This window comes from Engystomops pustulosus, chromosome 6, assembly GCF_040894005.1.
Source record: "Engystomops pustulosus chromosome 6, aEngPut4.maternal, whole genome shotgun sequence".
Classification (NCBI taxonomy): Eukaryota; Metazoa; Chordata; class Amphibia; order Anura; family Leptodactylidae; genus Engystomops; species Engystomops pustulosus.
Genome location: NC_092416.1, coordinates 3,377,582 through 3,394,788, shown reverse-complemented (window position 1 = coordinate 3,394,788; position 17,207 = coordinate 3,377,582). Strand labels below are relative to the sequence as shown.

The following is a 17,207-nucleotide window of genomic DNA, read 5'->3' as shown; positions in this document are numbered from 1 at the left end:
GTATTGTGATGTTCTGCAGCAGCTGAGGTGTGTATGATGAGGTTCTGCAGCAGCTGAGGTGTAGGACGAGGCTCTGCAGCAGCCGAGGTGTGTATGATGAGGTTCTGCAGCAGCTGAGGTGTAGGATGAGGCTCTGCAGCAGCTGAGGTGTAGGATGAGGCTCTGCAGCAGCTGAGGTGTAGGATGAGGCTCTGCAGCAGCTGAGGTGTAGGATGAGGCTCTGCAGCAGCTGAGGTGTAGGATGAGGCTCTGCAGCAGCTGAGGTGTAGGATGAGGCTCTGCAGCAGCTGAGGTGTAGGATGAGGCTCTGCAGCAGCTGAGGTGTAGGATGAGGCTCTGCAGCAGCTGAGGTGTAGGATGAGGCTCTGCAGCAGCTGAGGTGTAGGATGAGGCTCTGCAGCAGCTGAGGTGTGTATGATGAGGTTCTGCAGCAGCTGAGGTGTGTATGATGAGGTTCTGCAGCTGCTGAGGTGTGTATTGTGAGGTTCTGCAGCAGCTGAGGTGTGTATTGTGATGTTCTGCAGCAGCTGAGGTGTGTATTGTGATGTTCTGCAGCAGCTGAGGTGTGTATGATGAGGTTCTGCAGCAGCTGAGGTGTAGGATGAGGCTCTGCAGCAGCCGAGGTGTGTATGATGAGGCTCTGCAGCAGCCGAGGTGTGTATGATGAGGTTCTGCAGCAGCCGAGGTGTGTATGATGAGGTTCTGCAGCAGCTGAGGTGCGTATGATGAGGTTCTGCAGCAGCTGGGGTGCGTATGATGAGACTCTGCAGCAGCCGAGATGCGTATGATGAGGCTCTGCAGCAGCTGAGGTGTGTATGATGAGGTTCTGCAGCAGCCGAGGTGTGTATTATGAGGCTCTGCAGTAGCCGAGGTGTGTATGATGAGGCTCTGCAGCAGCTGAGGTGTGCATGATGAGGCTCTGCAGCAGCTGAGGTGTGTATGATGAGGCTCTGCAGCAGCCGAGGTGTGTATGATGAGGCTCTGCAGCAGCTGAGGTGTGTATGATGAGGTTCTGCAGCAGCTGAGGTGTGCATGATGAGGCTCTGCAGCAGCTGAGGTGTGTATGATGAGGCTCTGCAGCAGCCGAGGTGTGTATGATGAGGCTCTGCAGCAGCTGAGGTGTGCATGATGAGGTTCTGCAGCAGCCGAGGTGTGCATGATGAGGTTCTGCAGCAGCCGAGGTGTGCATGATGAGGTTCTGCAGCAGCCGAGGTGTGTATGATGAGGTTCTGCAGCAGCTGAGGTGTGTATGATGAGGTTCTGCAGCAGCCGAGGTGTGTATTGTACCTGGTACTTGTAGCAGTCCTTCTTGTCGGCGCTATTCTGGCAGTTCTGGGTCTCGGTGTTGTTGCTACACGGACAGTTGGTTCCGTCCACCTCGTTGCAGGTGTCGGCGTGGCCGTTGCACTGACATCTGCGAGACAACAGCGACAGGAAGAGAGTATGAGAGATAAGGGAAATGGAACGCCCCCCGGTGGTGTAATAACAGGGTGCACCATGTCAGGTGGTAGATGTATAGATAAGCAGGATATGGCGCCCACCGGTGGTGTAATAACAGGGTGCACCATGTCAGGTGGTAGATGTATAGATAAGCAGGATGTGGCGCCCCCCGGTGGTGTAATAACAGGGTGCACCATGTCAGGTGGTAGATGTATAGATAAGAGGGATGTGGCGCCCCCCGGAGGTGTAATAACAGGGTGCACCATGTCAGGTGGTAGATGTATAGATAAGCAGGATGTGGCGCCCCCCGGTGGTGTAATAACAGGGTGCACCATGTCAGGTGGTAGATGTATAGATAAGCAGGATGTGGCGCCCCCCGGTGGTGTAATATCAGGATGCACCATGTCAGGTGGTAGATGTATAGATAAGCAGGATGTGGCGCCCCCGTTGGTGTAATAACAGGATGCACCATGTCAGGTGGTAGATGTATATTAAGCAGGATGTGGCGCCCCCGGTGGTGTAATAACAGGGTGCACCATGTCAGGTGGTAGATGTATAGATAAGCAGGATGTGGCGCCCCCCGGTGGTGTAATAACAGGGTGCACCATGTCAGGTGGTAGATGTATAGATAAGCAGGATGTGGCGCCCCCGGTGGTGTAATAACAGGATGCACCATGTCAGGTGGTAGATGTATAGATAAGCAGGATGTGGCGCCCCCCGGTGGTGTAATAACAGGGTGCACCATGTCAGGTGGTAGATGTATAGATAAGCAGGATGTGGCGCCCCCCGGTGGTGTAATAACAGGGTGCACCATGTCAGGTGGTAGATGTATATTAAGCAGGATGTGGCGCCCCCCCAGTGGTGTAATAACAGGGTGCACCATGTCAGGTGGTAGATGTATAGATAAGCAGGATGTGGCGCCCCCCAGTGGTGTAATAACAGGGTGCACCATGTCAGGTGGTAGATGTATAGATAAGCAGGATGTGGCGCCCCCGGTGGTGTAATAACAGGGTGCACCATGTCAGGTGGTAGATGTATAGATAAGCGGGATGTGGCGCCCCCGGTGGTGTAATAACAGGATGCACCATGTCAGGTGGTAGATGTATAGATAAGCAGGATGTGGCGCCCCCGGTGGTGTAATAACAGGGTGCACCATGTCAGGTGGTAGATGTATAGATAAGCAGGATGTGGCGCCCCCCGGTGGTGTAATAACAGGGTGCACCATGTCAGGTGGTAGATGTATAGATAAGCAGGATGTGGCGCCCCCGGTGGTGTAATAACAGGATGCACCATGTCAGGTGGTAGATGTATAGATAAGCAGGATGTGGCGCCCCCCGGTGGTGTAATATCAGGATGCACCATGTCAGGTGGTAGATGTATAGATAAGCAGGATGTGGCGCCCCCGGTGGTGTAATAACAGGGTGCACCATGTCAGGTGGTAGATGTATAGATAAGTAGGATGTGGCGCCCCCGGTGGTGTAATAACAGGGTGCACCATGTCAGGTGGTAGATGTATAGATAAGCAGGATGTGGCGCCCCTGGTGGTGTAATAACAGGATGCACCATGTCAGGTGGTAGATGTACAGATAAGCAGGATGTGGCGCCCCCGGTGGTGTAATAACAGGATGCACCATGTCAGGTGGTAGATGTATAGATAAGAGGGATGTGGCGCCCCCGGTGGTGTAATAACAGGATGCACCATGTCAGGTGGTAGATGTATAGATAAGCAGGATGTGGCGCCCCCGGTGGTGTAATAACAGGGTGCACCATGTCAGGTGGTAGATGTATAGATAAGCAGGATGTGGCGCCCCCTGGTGGTGTAATAACAGGGTGCACCATGTCAGGTGGTAGATGTATAGATGAGCAGGATGTGGCGCCCCCCGGTGGTGTAATAACAGGATGCACCATGTCAGGTGGTAGATGTATAGATGAGCAGGATGTGGCGCCCCCCGGTAGTGTAATAACAGGGTGCACCATGTCAGGTGGTAGATGTATAGATAAGCAGGATGTGGCGCCCCCCGGTGGTGTAATAACAGGATGCACCATGTCAGGTGGTAGATGTATAGATAAGCAGGATGTGGCGCCCCCCGGTGGTGTAATAACAGGGTGCACCATGTCAGGTGGTAGATGTATAGATAAGCAGGATGTGGCGCCCCCCGGTGGTGTAATAACAGGGTGCACCATGTCAGGTGGTAGATGTATAGATAAGCAGGATGTGGCGCCCCCCGGTGGTGTAATAACAGGGTGCACCATGTCAGGTGGTAAATGTATAGATAAGCAGGATGTGGCGCCCCCGGTGGTGTAATAACAGGATGCACCATGTCAGGTGGTAGATGTATAGATAAGCAGGATGTGGCGCCCCCGGTGGTGTAATAACAGGGTGCACCATGTCAGGTGGTAGATGTATAGATAAGCAGGATGTGGCGCCCCGGTGGTGTAATAACAGGGTGCACCATGTCAGGTGGTAGATGTATAGATAAGCAGGATGTGGTGCCCCCGGTGGTGTAATAACAGGGTGCACCATGTCAGGTGGTAGATGTATAGATAAGCAGGATGTGGCGCCCCCGGTGGTGTAATAACAGGATGCACCATGTCAGGTGGTAGATGTATAGATAAGCAGGATGTGGCGCCCCCGATGGTGTAATAACAGGGTGCACCATGTCAGGTGGTAGATGTATAGATAAGCAGGATGTGGCGCCCCCGGTGGTGTAATAACAGGATGCACCATGTCTGGTGGTAGATGTATAGATAAGCAGGATGTGGCGCCCCCGGTGGTGTAATAACAGGATGCACCATGTCAGGTGGTAGATGTATAGATAAGCAGGATGTGGCGCCCCCGGTGGTGTAATAACAGGGTGCACCATGTCAGGTGGTAGATGTATAGATAAGCAGGATGTGGCGCCCCCCGGTGGTGTAATAACAGGGTGCACCATGTCAGGTGGTAGATGTATAGATAAGCAGGATGTGGCGCCCCCGGTGGTGTAATAACAGGGTGCACCATGTCAGGTGGTAGATGTATAGATAAGCAGGATGTGGCGCCCCGGTGGTGTAATAACAGGGTGCACCATGTCAGGTGGTAGATGTATAGATAAGCAGGATGTGGCGCCCCCCAGTGGTGTAATAACAGGGTGCACCATGTCAGGTGGTAGATGTATAGATAAGCAGGATGTGGCGCCCCCGGTGGTGTAATAACAGGGTGCACCATGTCAGGTGGTAGATGTATAGATAAGCAGGATGTGGCGCCCCCGGTGGTGTAATAACAGGGTGCACCATGTCAGGTGGTAGATGTACAGATAAGCAGGATGTGGCGCCCCCCGGTGGTGTAATAACAGGGTGCACCATGTCAGGTGGTAGATGTATAGATAAGCAGGATGTGGCGCCCCCCGGTGGTGTAATAACAGGGTGCACCATGTCAGGTGGTAGATGTATAGATAAGCGGGATGTGGCGCCCCCGGTGGTGTAATAACAGGATGCACCATGTCAGGTGGTAGATGTATAGATAAGCAGGATGTGGCGCCCCCCGGTGGTGTAATAACAGGATGCACCATGTCAGGTGGTAGATGTATAGATAAGCAGGATGTGGCGCCCCCGGTGGTGTAATAACAGGATGCACCATGTCAGGTGGTAGATGTATAGATAAGAGGGATGTGGCGCCCCCTGGAGGTGTAATAACAGGGTGCACCATGTCAGGTGGTAGATGTACAGATAAGCAGGATGTGGCGCCCCCGGTGGTGTAATAACAGGATGCACTATGTCAGGTGGTAGATGTATAGATAAGCAGGATGTGGCGCCCCCCGGTGGTGTAATAACAGGGTGCACCATGTCAGGTGGTAGATGTATACATAAGCAGGATGTGGCGCCCCCGGTGGTGTAATAACAGGGTGCACCATGTCAGGTGGTAGATGTATATTAAGCAGGATGTGGAGCCCCCCGGTGGTGTAATAACAGGATGCACCATGTCAGGTGGTAGATGTATAGATAAGCAGGATGTGGCGCCCCCGGTGGTGTAATAACAGGATGCACCATGTCAGGTGGTAGATGTATAGATAAGCAGGATGTGGCGCCCCCCGGTGGTGTAATAACAGGGTGCACCATGTCAGGTGGTAGATGTATAGATAAGCAGGATGTGGCGCCCCCGTTGGTGTAATAACAGGATGCACCATGTCAGGTGGTAGATGTATAGATAAGCGGGATGTGGCGCCCCAGGTGGTGTAATAACAGGATGCACCATGTCAGGTGGTAGATGTATAGATAAGCAGGATGTGGCGCCCCCCGGTGGTGTAATAACAGGGTGCACCATGTCAGGTGGTAGATGTATAGATAAGCAGGATGTGGCGCCCCCCGGTGGTGTAATAACAGGGTGCACCATGTCAGGTGGTAGATGTATAGATAAGCAGGATGTGGCGCCCCCCGGTGGTGTAATAACAGGGTGCACCATGTCAGGTGGTAGATGTATAGATAAGCAGGATGTGGCGCCCCCGTTGGTGTAATAACAGGGTGCACCATGTCAGGTGGTAGATGTATAGATAAGCAGGATGTGGCGCCCCCCGGTGGTGTAATAACAGGGTGCACCATGTCAGGTGGTAGATGTATAGATAAGCAGGATGTGGCGCCCCCGGTGGTGTAATAACAGGATGCACCATGTCAGGTGGTAGATGTATAGATAAGCAGGATGTGGCGCCCCCCGGTGGTGTAATAACAGGATGCACCATGTCAGGTGGTAGATGTATAGATAAGCAGGATGTGGCGCCCCCCGGTGGTGTAATAACAGGGTGCACCATGTCAGGTGGTAGATGTATAGATAAGCAGGATGTGGCGCCCCCCGGTGGTGTAATAACAGGGTGCACCATGTCAGGTGGTAGATGTATAGATAAGCAGGATGTGGCGCCCCCCGGTGGTGTAATAACAGGATGCACCATGTCAGGTGGTAGATGTATATTAAGCAGGATGTGGCGCCCCCGGTGGTGTAATAACAGGGTGCACCATGTCAGGTGGTAGATGTATAGATAAGCAGGATGTGGCGCCCCCCGGTGGTGTAATAACAGGATGCACCATGTCAGGTGGTAGATGTATAGATAAGCAGGATGTGGCGCCCCCCGGTGGTGTAATAACAGGATGCACCATGTCAGGTGGTAGATGTATAGATAAGCAGGATGTGGCGCCCCCCCGGTGGTGTAATAACAGGGTGCACCATGTCAGGTGGTAGATGTATAGATAAGCAGGATGTGGCGCCCCCCAGTGGTGTAATAACAGGGTGCACCATGTCAGGTGGTAGATGTATAGATAAGCAGGATGTGGCGCCCCCCGGTGGTGTAATAACAGGGTGCACCATGTCAGGTGGTAGATGTATAGATAAGCAGGATGTGGCGCCCCCCGGTGGTGTAATAACAGGGTGCACCATGTCAGGTGGTAGATGTATAGATAAGCAGGATGTGGCGCCCCCCGGTGGTGTAATATCAGGATGCACCATGTCAGGTGGTAGATGTATAGATAAGCAGGATGTGGCGCCCCCCGGTGGTGTAATAACAGGGTGCACCATGTCAGGTGGTAGATGTATAGATGAGCAGGATGTGGCGCCCCCGGTGGTGTAATAACAGGGTGCACCATGTCAGGTGGTAGATGTATAGATAAGCAGGATGTGGCGCCCCCCGGTGGTGTAATATCAGGATGCACCATGTCAGGTGGTAGATGTATATTAAGCAGGATGTGGCGCCCCCGGTGGTGTAATAACAGGGTGCACCATGTCAGGTGGTAGATGTATAGATAAGCAGGATGTGGCGCCCCCCGGTGGTGTAATAACAGGATGCACCATGTCAGGTGGTAGATGTATAGATAAGCAGGATGTGGCGCCCCCGGTGGTGTAATAACAGGATGCACCATGTCAGGTGGTAGATGTATAGATAAGCAGGATGTGGCGCCCCCCCGGTGGTGTAATAACAGGGTGCACCATGTCAGGTGGTAGATGTATAGATAAGCAGGATGTGGCGCCCCCCGGTAGTGTAATAACAGGATGCACCATGTCAGGTGGTAGCTGTATAGATAAGCAGGATGTGGCGCCCCCCGGTGGTGTAATAACAGGGTGCACCATGTCAGGTGGTAGATGTATAGATAAGCAGGATGTGGCGCCCCCCGGTGGTGTAATAACAGGGTGCACCATGTCAGGTGGTAGATGTATAGATAAGCAGGATGTGGCGCCCCCCGGTAGTGTAATAACAGGGTGCACCATGTCAGGTGGTAGATGTATAGATAAGCACGATGTGGCGCCCCCGGTGGTGTAATAACAGGATGCACCATGTCAGGTGGTAGATGTATAGATAAGCGGGATGTGGGGCCCCCCGGTGGTGTAATAACAGGGTGCACCATGTCAGGTGGTAGATGTATAGATAAGCAGGATGTGGCGCCCCCGGTGGTGTAATAACAGGATGCACCATGTCAGGTGGTAGATGTATAGATAAGAGGGATGTGGCGCCCCCGGTGGTGTAATAACAGGGTGCACCATGTCAGGTGGTAGATGTATAGATGAGCAGGATGTGGCGCCCCCGGTGGTGTAATAACAGGGTGCACCATGTCAGGTGGTAGATGTATAGATAAGAGGGATGTGGCGCCCCCCGGTGGTGTAATAACAGGATGCACCATGTCAGGTGGTAGATGTATAGATAAAAGGGATGTGGCGCCCCCGGTGGTGTAATAACAGGGTGCACCATGTCAGGTGGTAGATGTATAGATAAGCAGGATGTGGCGCCCCCGGTGGTGTAATAACAGGATGCACCATGTCAGGTGGTAGATGTATAGATAAGAGGGATGTGGCGCCCCCCGGTGGTGTAATAACAGGATGCACCATGTCAGGTGGTAGATGTATAGATAAAAGGGATGTGGCGCCCCCGGTGGTGTAATAACAGGGTGCACCATGTCAGGTGGTAGATGTATAGATAAGCAGGATGTGGCGCCCCCGGTGGTGTAATAACAGGATGCACCATGTCAGGTGGTAGATGTATAGATAAGAGGGATGTGGCGCCCCCCGGTGGTGTAATAACAGGATGCACCATGTCAGGTGGTAGATGTATAGATAAAAGGGATGTGGCGCCCCCGGTGGTGTAATAACAGGGTGCACCATGTCAGGTGGTAGATGTATAGATAAGAGGGATGTGGCGCCCCCCGGTGGTGTAATAACAGGATGCACCATGTCAGGTGGTAGATGTATAGATAAAAGGGATGTGGCGCCCCCGGTGGTGTAATAACAGGGTGCACCATGTCAGGTGGTAGATGTATAGATGAGCAGGATGTGGCGCCCCCGGTGGTGTAATAACAGGATGCACCATGTCAGGTGGTAGATGTATAGATAAGCAGGATGTGGCGCCCCCCGGTGGTGTAATAACAGGGTGCACCATGTCAGGTGGCAGATGTATAGATAAGCAGGATGTGGCGCCCCCGGTGGTGTAATAACAGGATGCACCATGTCAGGTGGTAGATGTATAGATAAGCAGGATGTGGCGCCCCCCGGTAGTGTAATAACAGGGTGCACCATGTCAGGTGGTAGATGTATAGATAAGCAGGATGTGGCGCCCCCGGTGGTGTAATAACAGGATGCACCATGTCAGGTGGTAGATGTATAGATAAGCAGGATGTGGCGCCCCCCGATGGTGTAATAACAGGGTGCACCATGTCAGGTGGTAGATGTATAGATAAGCAGGATGTGGCGCCCCCGGTGGTGTAATAACAGGGTGCACCATGTCAGGTGGTAGATGTATAGATAAGCAGGATGTGGCGCCCCCCAGTGATGTAATAACAGGGTGCACCATGTCAGGTGGTAGATGTATAGATAAGCAGGAGGTGGCGCCCCCCGGTGGTGTAATAACAGGATGCACCATGTCAGGTGGTAGATGTATAGATAAGCAGGATGTGGCGCCCCCCAGTGGTGTAATAACAGGGTGCACCATGTCAGGTGGTAGATATATAGATAAGCAGGATGTGGCGCCCCCCGGTGGTGTAATAACAGGATGCACCATGTCAGGTGGTAGATGTATAGATAAGCAGGATGTGGCGCCCCCCGGTGGTGTAATATCAGGATGCACCATGTCAGGTGGTAGATGTATAGATAAGCAGGATGTGGCGCCCCCCGGTGGTGTAATATCAGGATGCACCATGTCAGGTGGTAGATGTATAGATAAGCAGGATGTGGCGCCCCCCGGTGGTGTAATAACAGGGTGCACCATGTCAGGTGGTAGATGTATAGATAAGCAGGATGTGGCGCCCCCCGGTGGTGTAATATCAGGATGCACCATGTCAGGTGGTAGATGTATAGATGGTGTAATGACTCACTTGGTGCAGCGCTTGTCCAGCAGGAAGTACCCCGGCAGGCAGCCCTCGCACTTGTCCCCCAGGCTGTTATTCTGGCAGCTCACGCACAGAGCGGTGTCCTCGCTGGGACCCTGACTCACCCAGGACGGGATCTGTGGGGAATATGCAGAATGTTACAGGAACCCTACGATAGTTCTGCCTGTCGCAGGTGTCTTGTGGGTCTGGGGGGCCGCACATACCTTGTCGGGGTCCAGGGGATACTTGTCCGGCTCCTTCAGCGACTTCTCGTACTCCTCCATGGTCATACACACCTCGCTGTTTCCCCGACAGAAGTCAAGACAGGGGCGGCACGTGCCCCCATTTATGGCTGATCCAACGAAGAGCGGCTTACACTTCTCACAGTGCTCCCCCTAGAGGCAGGGCAGAGAACAGGTAAGAAAATCTACACCCTGGATCCCCTGAGGCCGGCCATACACAGGTGCCCCCCGCCGGGCACCCACCATGGTGTTGTTGTGGCACTGGGTGCACTTGTCCTCCGCCCCCAGGCCCTCGCAGTCGCTGTGCTTGTTGCAGCGGCAGGCCACCGAGCAGTTCTCCCCCACATATCCAAAGTCACAGCGGCAGCTGTTCGGCTCCACGCAGGTTCCATTCACACAACCGTGTTCACACACAGGATGGCACAGACCCGTAACGCTGAGAAGACAAGAGAGGTGAGAGACGAGCCACCACTAGAGGGAGCCACTGCGGACAACACTGGGCTCCCCCTAGTGGCCGCCGTACAAGTACTAAATGTACAGACGTGACAAATACATGTCTCATGTAGTAGCTGAGGTGTATGATGAGGTCCTGCAGCAGCTGAGGTGTGTATGATGAGGTTCTGCAGCAGCTGGGGTGTGTATGATGAGGCTCTGCAGCAGCTGAGGTGTGTATGATGAGGCTCTGCAGCAGCTGAGGTGTGTATGATGAGGCTCTGCAGCAGCTGAGGTGTGTATGATGAGGCTCTGCAGCAGCTGAGGTGTGTATGATGAGGCTCTGCAGCAGCTGAGGTGTGTATGATGAGGTTCTGCAGCAGCCGAGGTGTGTATGATGAGGTTCTGCAGCAGCCGAGGTGTGTATGATGAGGTTTTGCAGCAGCTGAGGTGTGTATGATGAGGTTCTGCAGCAGCTGAGGTGTGTATGATGAGGTTCTGCAGTAGCTGGGGTGTGTATGATGAGGGTCTGCAGCAGCCGAGGTGTGTATGTTGAGGTTCTGCAGCAGCTGAGGTGTGTATGATGAGGTTCTGCAGCAGCTGGGGTGTGTATGATGAGGTTCTGCAGTAGCTGGGGTGTGTATGATGAGGTTCTGCAGCAGCTGAGGTGTGTATGATGAGGTTCTGCAGCAGCTGAGGTGTGTATGATGAGGTTCTGCAGCAGCTGAGGTGTGTATGATGAGGGTCTGCAGCAACTGAGGTGTTTAGTATGAGGTTCTGCAGCAGCTGAGGTGTGTCTGATGAGGTTCTGCAGCAGCTGAGGTGTTTAGTATGAGGTTCTGCAGCAGCTGAAGTGTTTAGTATGAGGTTCTGCAGCAGCTGAGGTGTCTATGATGAGGTTCTGCAGCAGCTGGGGTGTCTATGATGAGGCTCTGGGGGTGCACTGTACTTACTTGTGTAGTGTGTACCCCTTCTTGCAGGTGCACTTGAACCCGTGGAGCAGGTCGCTGCAGTTCTGGGTCTCGTTGCAGTCGTGATGTTGGTTCAGACACTCGTTTTCCGGGGGGCAGGACATGAAGGCCCAGTGAGACTCCAGAGCGCTGCACTGCTCCCCCAAACCTGCAGGAGGAGGTGCACAGTGGTAAGTGGCCGCACACAAGAAGAGGCTCTATGTGCTGTCAGCAGGGGTCACTACTTACCTTGGGTGGGTCCGCTGAGCCCTCCCTCCAGACATCTGCCCTCCCCGTTACCCCCTCGCCGGGCGCACCAGCCGCAGCGGGGGTGCTGGATACAGGCGGCACAATGAGTGTGACGGGAACAGGACGGCGAACAATTCTCAGCTCCACTCAGGACCCGACCACAGGAGCCAGCGGCACATCGCATGGGGAGGAAGGTGGGGGACATACACTGCATAATGGGGGGCAGGAGACAACAACAGTGAGTGCAGCTCTGGGGTATAATACAGGATGTAACTCAGGATCAGTACAGGATAAGTAATGTCATGTATGTACACAGTGACTGCACCAGCAGCAGAATAGTGAGTGCAGCTCTGGAGTATAATACAGGATGTAACTCAGGATCAGTACAGGATAAGTAATGTCATGTATGTACACAGTGACTGCACCAGCAGCAGAATAGTGAGTGCAGCTCTGGAGTATAATACAGGATGTAACTCAGGATCAGTACAGGATAAGTAATGTCATGTATGTACACAGTGACTGCACCAGCAGCAGAATAGTGAGAGCAGCTCTGGAGTATAATACAGGATGTAACTCAGGATCAGTACAGGATAAGTAATGTCATGTATGTACACAGTGACTGCACCAGCAGCAGAATAGTGAGTGCAGCTCTGGGGTATAATACAGGATGTAACTCAGGATCAGTACAGGATAAGTAATGTCATGTATGTACACAGTGACTGCACCAGCAGCAGAATAGTGAGTGCAGCTCTGGGGTATAATACAGGATGTAACTCAGGATCAGTACAGGATAAGTAATGTCATGTATGTACACAGTGACTGCACCAGCAGCAGAATAGTGAGTGCAGCTCTGGAGTATAATACAGGATGTAACTCAGGATCAGTACAGGATAAGTAATGTCATGTATGTACACAGTGACTGCACCAGCAGCAGAATAGTGAGTGCAGCTCTGGGGTATAATACAGGATGTAACTCAGGATCAGTACAGGATAAGTAATGTCATGTATGTACCCAGTGACTGCACCAGCAGCAGAATAGTGAGTGCAGCTCTGGAGTATAATACAGGATGTAACTCAGGATCAGTACAGGATAAGTAATGTCATGTATGTACACAGTGACTGCACCAGCAGCAGAATAGTGGGTGCAGCTCTGGGGTATAATACAGGATGTAACTCAGGATCAGTACAGGATAAGTAATGTCATGTATGTACACAGTGACTGCACCAGCAGCAGAATAGTGAGTGCAGCTCTGGGGTATAATACAGGATGTAACTCAGGATCAGTACAGGATAAGTAATGTCATGTATGTACACAGTGACTGCACCAGCAGCAGAATAGTGAGTGCAGCTCTGGGGTATAATACAGGATGTAACTCAGGATCAGTACAGGATAAGTAATGTCATGTATGTACACAGTGACTGCACCAGCAGCAGAATAGTGAGTGCAGCTCTGGGGTATAATACAGGATAAGTAATGTGTTACCTGCTTGAGGGCGACGCTCCATACACACTGCTGCCACCCCCCGTCCGCCCCCTTGGAGCTCAGACACTGGTGGCAGGTGCTGTGGTTGGTACATGGGGTGGGGCAGGGCAGCGGTGGGGAAGACTCCACAGGCATGGGGGAGACATTGAGCAGGGAGTGGCTGAAGCAGGTCCAGTCATAGGTCGGCTGCACGCTCAGGATCCGCCGGGTCTCTCCTAGGATGTGAGAGAAGGGATAAGCAGGTTAAATAAATGTGGGTGCAGGAGCAGGGGGGTTTTCCCATGGATGGGGTGCAAGGTCAGGGGGCACCCAGGGTCAGGGTGCAGGGTCGGGGGGCACCCAGGGTCAGGGTGCAGGGTCGGGGGGCACCCAGGGTCAGGGTGCAGGGTCGGGGGGCACCCAGGGTCAGGGTGCAGGGTCGGGGGGCACCCAGGGTCAGGGTGCAGGGTCGGGGGGCACGCAGGGTCAGGGTGCAGGGTCAGAGGGCTCCCAGGGTCAGGGTGCAGGGTCAGAGGGCTCCCAGGGTCAGGGTGCAGGGTCAGAGGGCTCCCAGGGTCAGGGTGCAGGGTCAGAGGGCTCCCAGGGTCAGGGTGCAGGGTCAGAGGGCTCCCAGGGTCAGGGTGCAGGGTCAGAGGGCTCCCAGGTTCAGGGTGCAGGGTCAGAGGGCTCCCAGGGTCAGGGTGCAGGGTCGGGGGGCACGCAGGGTCAGGTTGCAGGGTCGGGGGGCACGCAGGGTCAGGTTGCAGGGTCGGGGGGCACGCAGGGTCAGGTTGCAGGGTCGGGGGGCACGCAGGGTCAGGTTGCAGGGTCGGGGGGCACGCAGGGTCAGGGGGCACCCAAGGTCAGGGTGAAGGGTCAGAGGGCTCCCAGGGTCAGGGTGCAGGGTCAGAGGGCTCCCAGGGTCAGGGTGCAGGGTCAGAGGGCTCCCAGGGTCAGGGTGCAGGGTCAGAGGGCTCTCAGGGTGCAGGGTCAGGGTGCAGGGTCAGGGTGCAGGGTCAGAGGGCACCCAGGGTGCATGGTCAGGGTCAGGGTGCAGCGTCTATCTCACCCGTGCGCTTGAACTGCCGGGTCCACATGCACTTCCCGGAGGCGATGCACTTGTGGCAGTCGGAGGCTTCGCACGAGATCTCGGAGCAGTTACTCGCCAGGAAGATTTCCCGCTGGTTGATGCGACAGTCGTTCTCGGAGGTGCAGCTCCCGTCACTGCCGATGCAGGCGCCTTCCGGACAGTTTGTGCACCACTTACAGCGCGGCGCACCCTGAGAGAGCGGAACGAGACGTAACCAGCGAGACCACAAGAGCCCAATATCATGTTCCCCAATATCCTCTACTTATAGTCAGTCTTCTATTTATTATACTTTCCTTATATGTAAGCAAACATACCTGGAGAATGCTGCAGCTACACTGATGCAGAAACATATCTTGTCCCTGATCCAAGTGGTTTTGCTCAAAAAACTATTATAACATTCAGGATCTTGGGAAAGCTGGATGCATACTGGCTGCCACAATACACAGGAGCCTCCTGCACTGTCCAGACAGGACTAATCACCCTGAGCTGGGAGAATCACACACAGCAGCCGGGGGATGGTGCAGCGATTGATTACTTCTGCCTGGCAGGGACAACACAGTGATGACATATTCTTGGCTTATGCTGGGCAGGACAAGGCCAGAGCAGCCACAGGAGCCACAGAGGCTCATTATCATAATGTTATTATTGTTTTTAAATCAAAACCACTGAGTGCAGGGATTAAACAAGACATGTTCCTGCATCAGTGTAGCTACAAGCAGTCTCATAACAAGCAATACATAACACTGGCTGCAGAGAGCACAGAGCACAGCAGTGTGAGGTCTGATTACACATCTCTCCAGGGACAATACATAACACTGGCTGCAGAGAGCACAGAGCACAGCAGTGTGAGGTCTGATTACACATCTCTCCAGGGACAATACATAACACTGGCTGCAGAGAGCACAGAGCACAGCAGTGTGAGGTCTGATTACACATCTCTCCAGGGACATTACATAACACTGGCTGCACAGAGCACAGAGCACAGCAGTGTGAGGTCTGATTACACATCTCTCCAGGGATAATACATAACACTGGCTGCAGAGAGCACAGAGCACAGCAGTGTGAGGTCTGATTACCCATCTCTCCAGGGACAATACATAACACTGACTGCAGAGAGCACAGAGCACAGCAGTGTGAGGTCTGATTATACATCTCTCCAGGGACAGTACATAACACTGGTTGCAGAGAGCACAGAGCACAGCAGTGTGAGGTCTGATTACACTTCTCTCCAGGGATAATACATAACACTGGCTGCAGAGAGCACAGAGCACAGCAGTGTGAGGTCTGATTACACATCTCTCCAGGGACAATACATAACACTGACTGCAGAGAGCACAGAGCACAGCAGTGTGAGGTCTGATTACACATCTCTCCAGGGACAATACATAACACTGGCTGCAGAGAGCACAGAGCACAGAGCACAGCAGTGTGAGGTCTGATTACACATCTCTCCAGGGATAATACATAACACTGGCTGCAGAGAGCACAGAGCACAGCAGTGTGAGGTCTGATTACACATCTCTCCAGGGACAATACATAACACTGGCTGCAGAGAGCACAGAGCACAGCAGTGTGAGGTCTGATTACACATCTCTCCAGGGACAATACATAACACTGGCTGCAGAGAGCACAGAGCACAGCAGTGTGAGGTCTGATTACACATCTCTCCTGGGACAGTACATAACACTGGCTGCAGAGAGCACAGAGCACAGCAGTGTGAGGTCTGATTACACATCTCTCCAGGGACAATACATAACACTGGCTGCAGAGAGCACAGAGCACAGCAGTGTGAGGTCTGATTACACATCTCTCCAGTAACAATACATAACACTGGCTGCAGAGAGCACAGAGCACAGCAGTGTGAGGTCTGATTACACATCTCTCCAGGGACAATACAGAACACTGGCTGCAGAGAGCACAGAGCACAGCAGTGTGAGGTCTGATTACACATCTCTCCAGGGACAATACAGAACACTGGCTGCAGAGAGCACAGAGCACAGCAGTGTGAGGTCTGATTACACATCTCTCCAGGGACAATACATAACACTGGCTGCAGAGAGCACAGAGCACAGCAGTGTGAGGTCTGATTACACATCTCTCCAGGGACAATACGTAACACTGGCTGCAGAGAGCACAGAGCACAGCAGTGTGAGGTCTGATTACACATCTCTCCAGGGACAATACATAACACTGGCTGCAGAGAGCACAGAGCACAGCAGTGTGAGGTATGATTACACATCTCTCCAGGGACAATACATAACACTGGCTGCAGGGAGCACAGAGCACAGCAGTGTGAGGTCTGATTACACATCTCTCCAGGGACAATACATAACACTGGCTGCACAGAGCACAGCAGTGTGAGGTCTGATTACACATCTCTCCAGGGACAATACATAACACTGGCTGCACAGAGCACAGAGCACAGCAGTGTGAGGTCTGATTACACATCTCTCCAGGGACAATACATAACACTGGCTGCACAGAGCACAGAGCACAGCAGTGTGAGGTCTGATTACACATCTCTCCAGGGACAATACATAACACTGGCTGCACAGAGCACAGAGCACAGCAGTGTGAGGTCTGATTACACATCTCTCCAGGGACAATACATAACACTGGCTGCAGGGAGCACTGAGCACAGCAGTGTGAGGTCTGATTACACATCTCTCCAGGGACAATACATAACACTGGCTGCACAGAGCACAGAGCACAGCAGTGTGAGGTCTGATTACACATCTCTCCAGGGACAATACATAACACTGGCTGCACAGAGCACAGAGCACAGCAGTGTGAGGTCTGATTACACATCTCTCGTGCAGGCACAATGATGTAATGGTGGCAGTCACTTGTGTGTCCCTGGCAGCGGGCACCCTGGGGTGTTCTCACCGTGCTCAGCTGGGCGCTCATGGAGCGGGGGTGCTGTGCCAGGCACTCGCTGCAGGTCTTCAGTCTGCGGCACTCATCTGCAGATCTGGGTAACGGGAAACATGATGAGAAGGCCTGGGAGCAGCTCCGCCTGGAGGATAACC

The 17,207-nt window shown here is 53.3% G+C and overlaps 1 protein-coding gene across 1 annotated transcript in view; it reads right to left on the bottom strand.

Moving 5' to 3' along the window:
- The window catches only part of MEGF8 (multiple EGF like domains 8), a 57,246-nt gene that overhangs the window by 2,231 nt on the left and 37,808 nt on the right, over window positions 1–17,207 (bottom strand). Inside the window, exons 34-42 of the mRNA XM_072113773.1 lie at window positions 17,065–17,194; window positions 14,158–14,368; window positions 13,110–13,324; window positions 11,627–11,834; window positions 11,381–11,546; window positions 10,239–10,431; window positions 9,978–10,148; window positions 9,760–9,890; window positions 1,288–1,414 (exon numbers count right to left, since the gene is read on the bottom strand). Of these exons, the coding sequence (XP_071969874.1) occupies window positions 1,288–1,414; window positions 9,760–9,890; window positions 9,978–10,148; window positions 10,239–10,431; window positions 11,381–11,546; window positions 11,627–11,834; window positions 13,110–13,324; window positions 14,158–14,368; window positions 17,065–17,194 (1,552 nt within the window). The remainder of the gene's footprint in view (window positions 1–1,287; window positions 1,415–9,759; window positions 9,891–9,977; window positions 10,149–10,238; window positions 10,432–11,380; window positions 11,547–11,626; window positions 11,835–13,109; window positions 13,325–14,157; window positions 14,369–17,064; window positions 17,195–17,207) is intronic.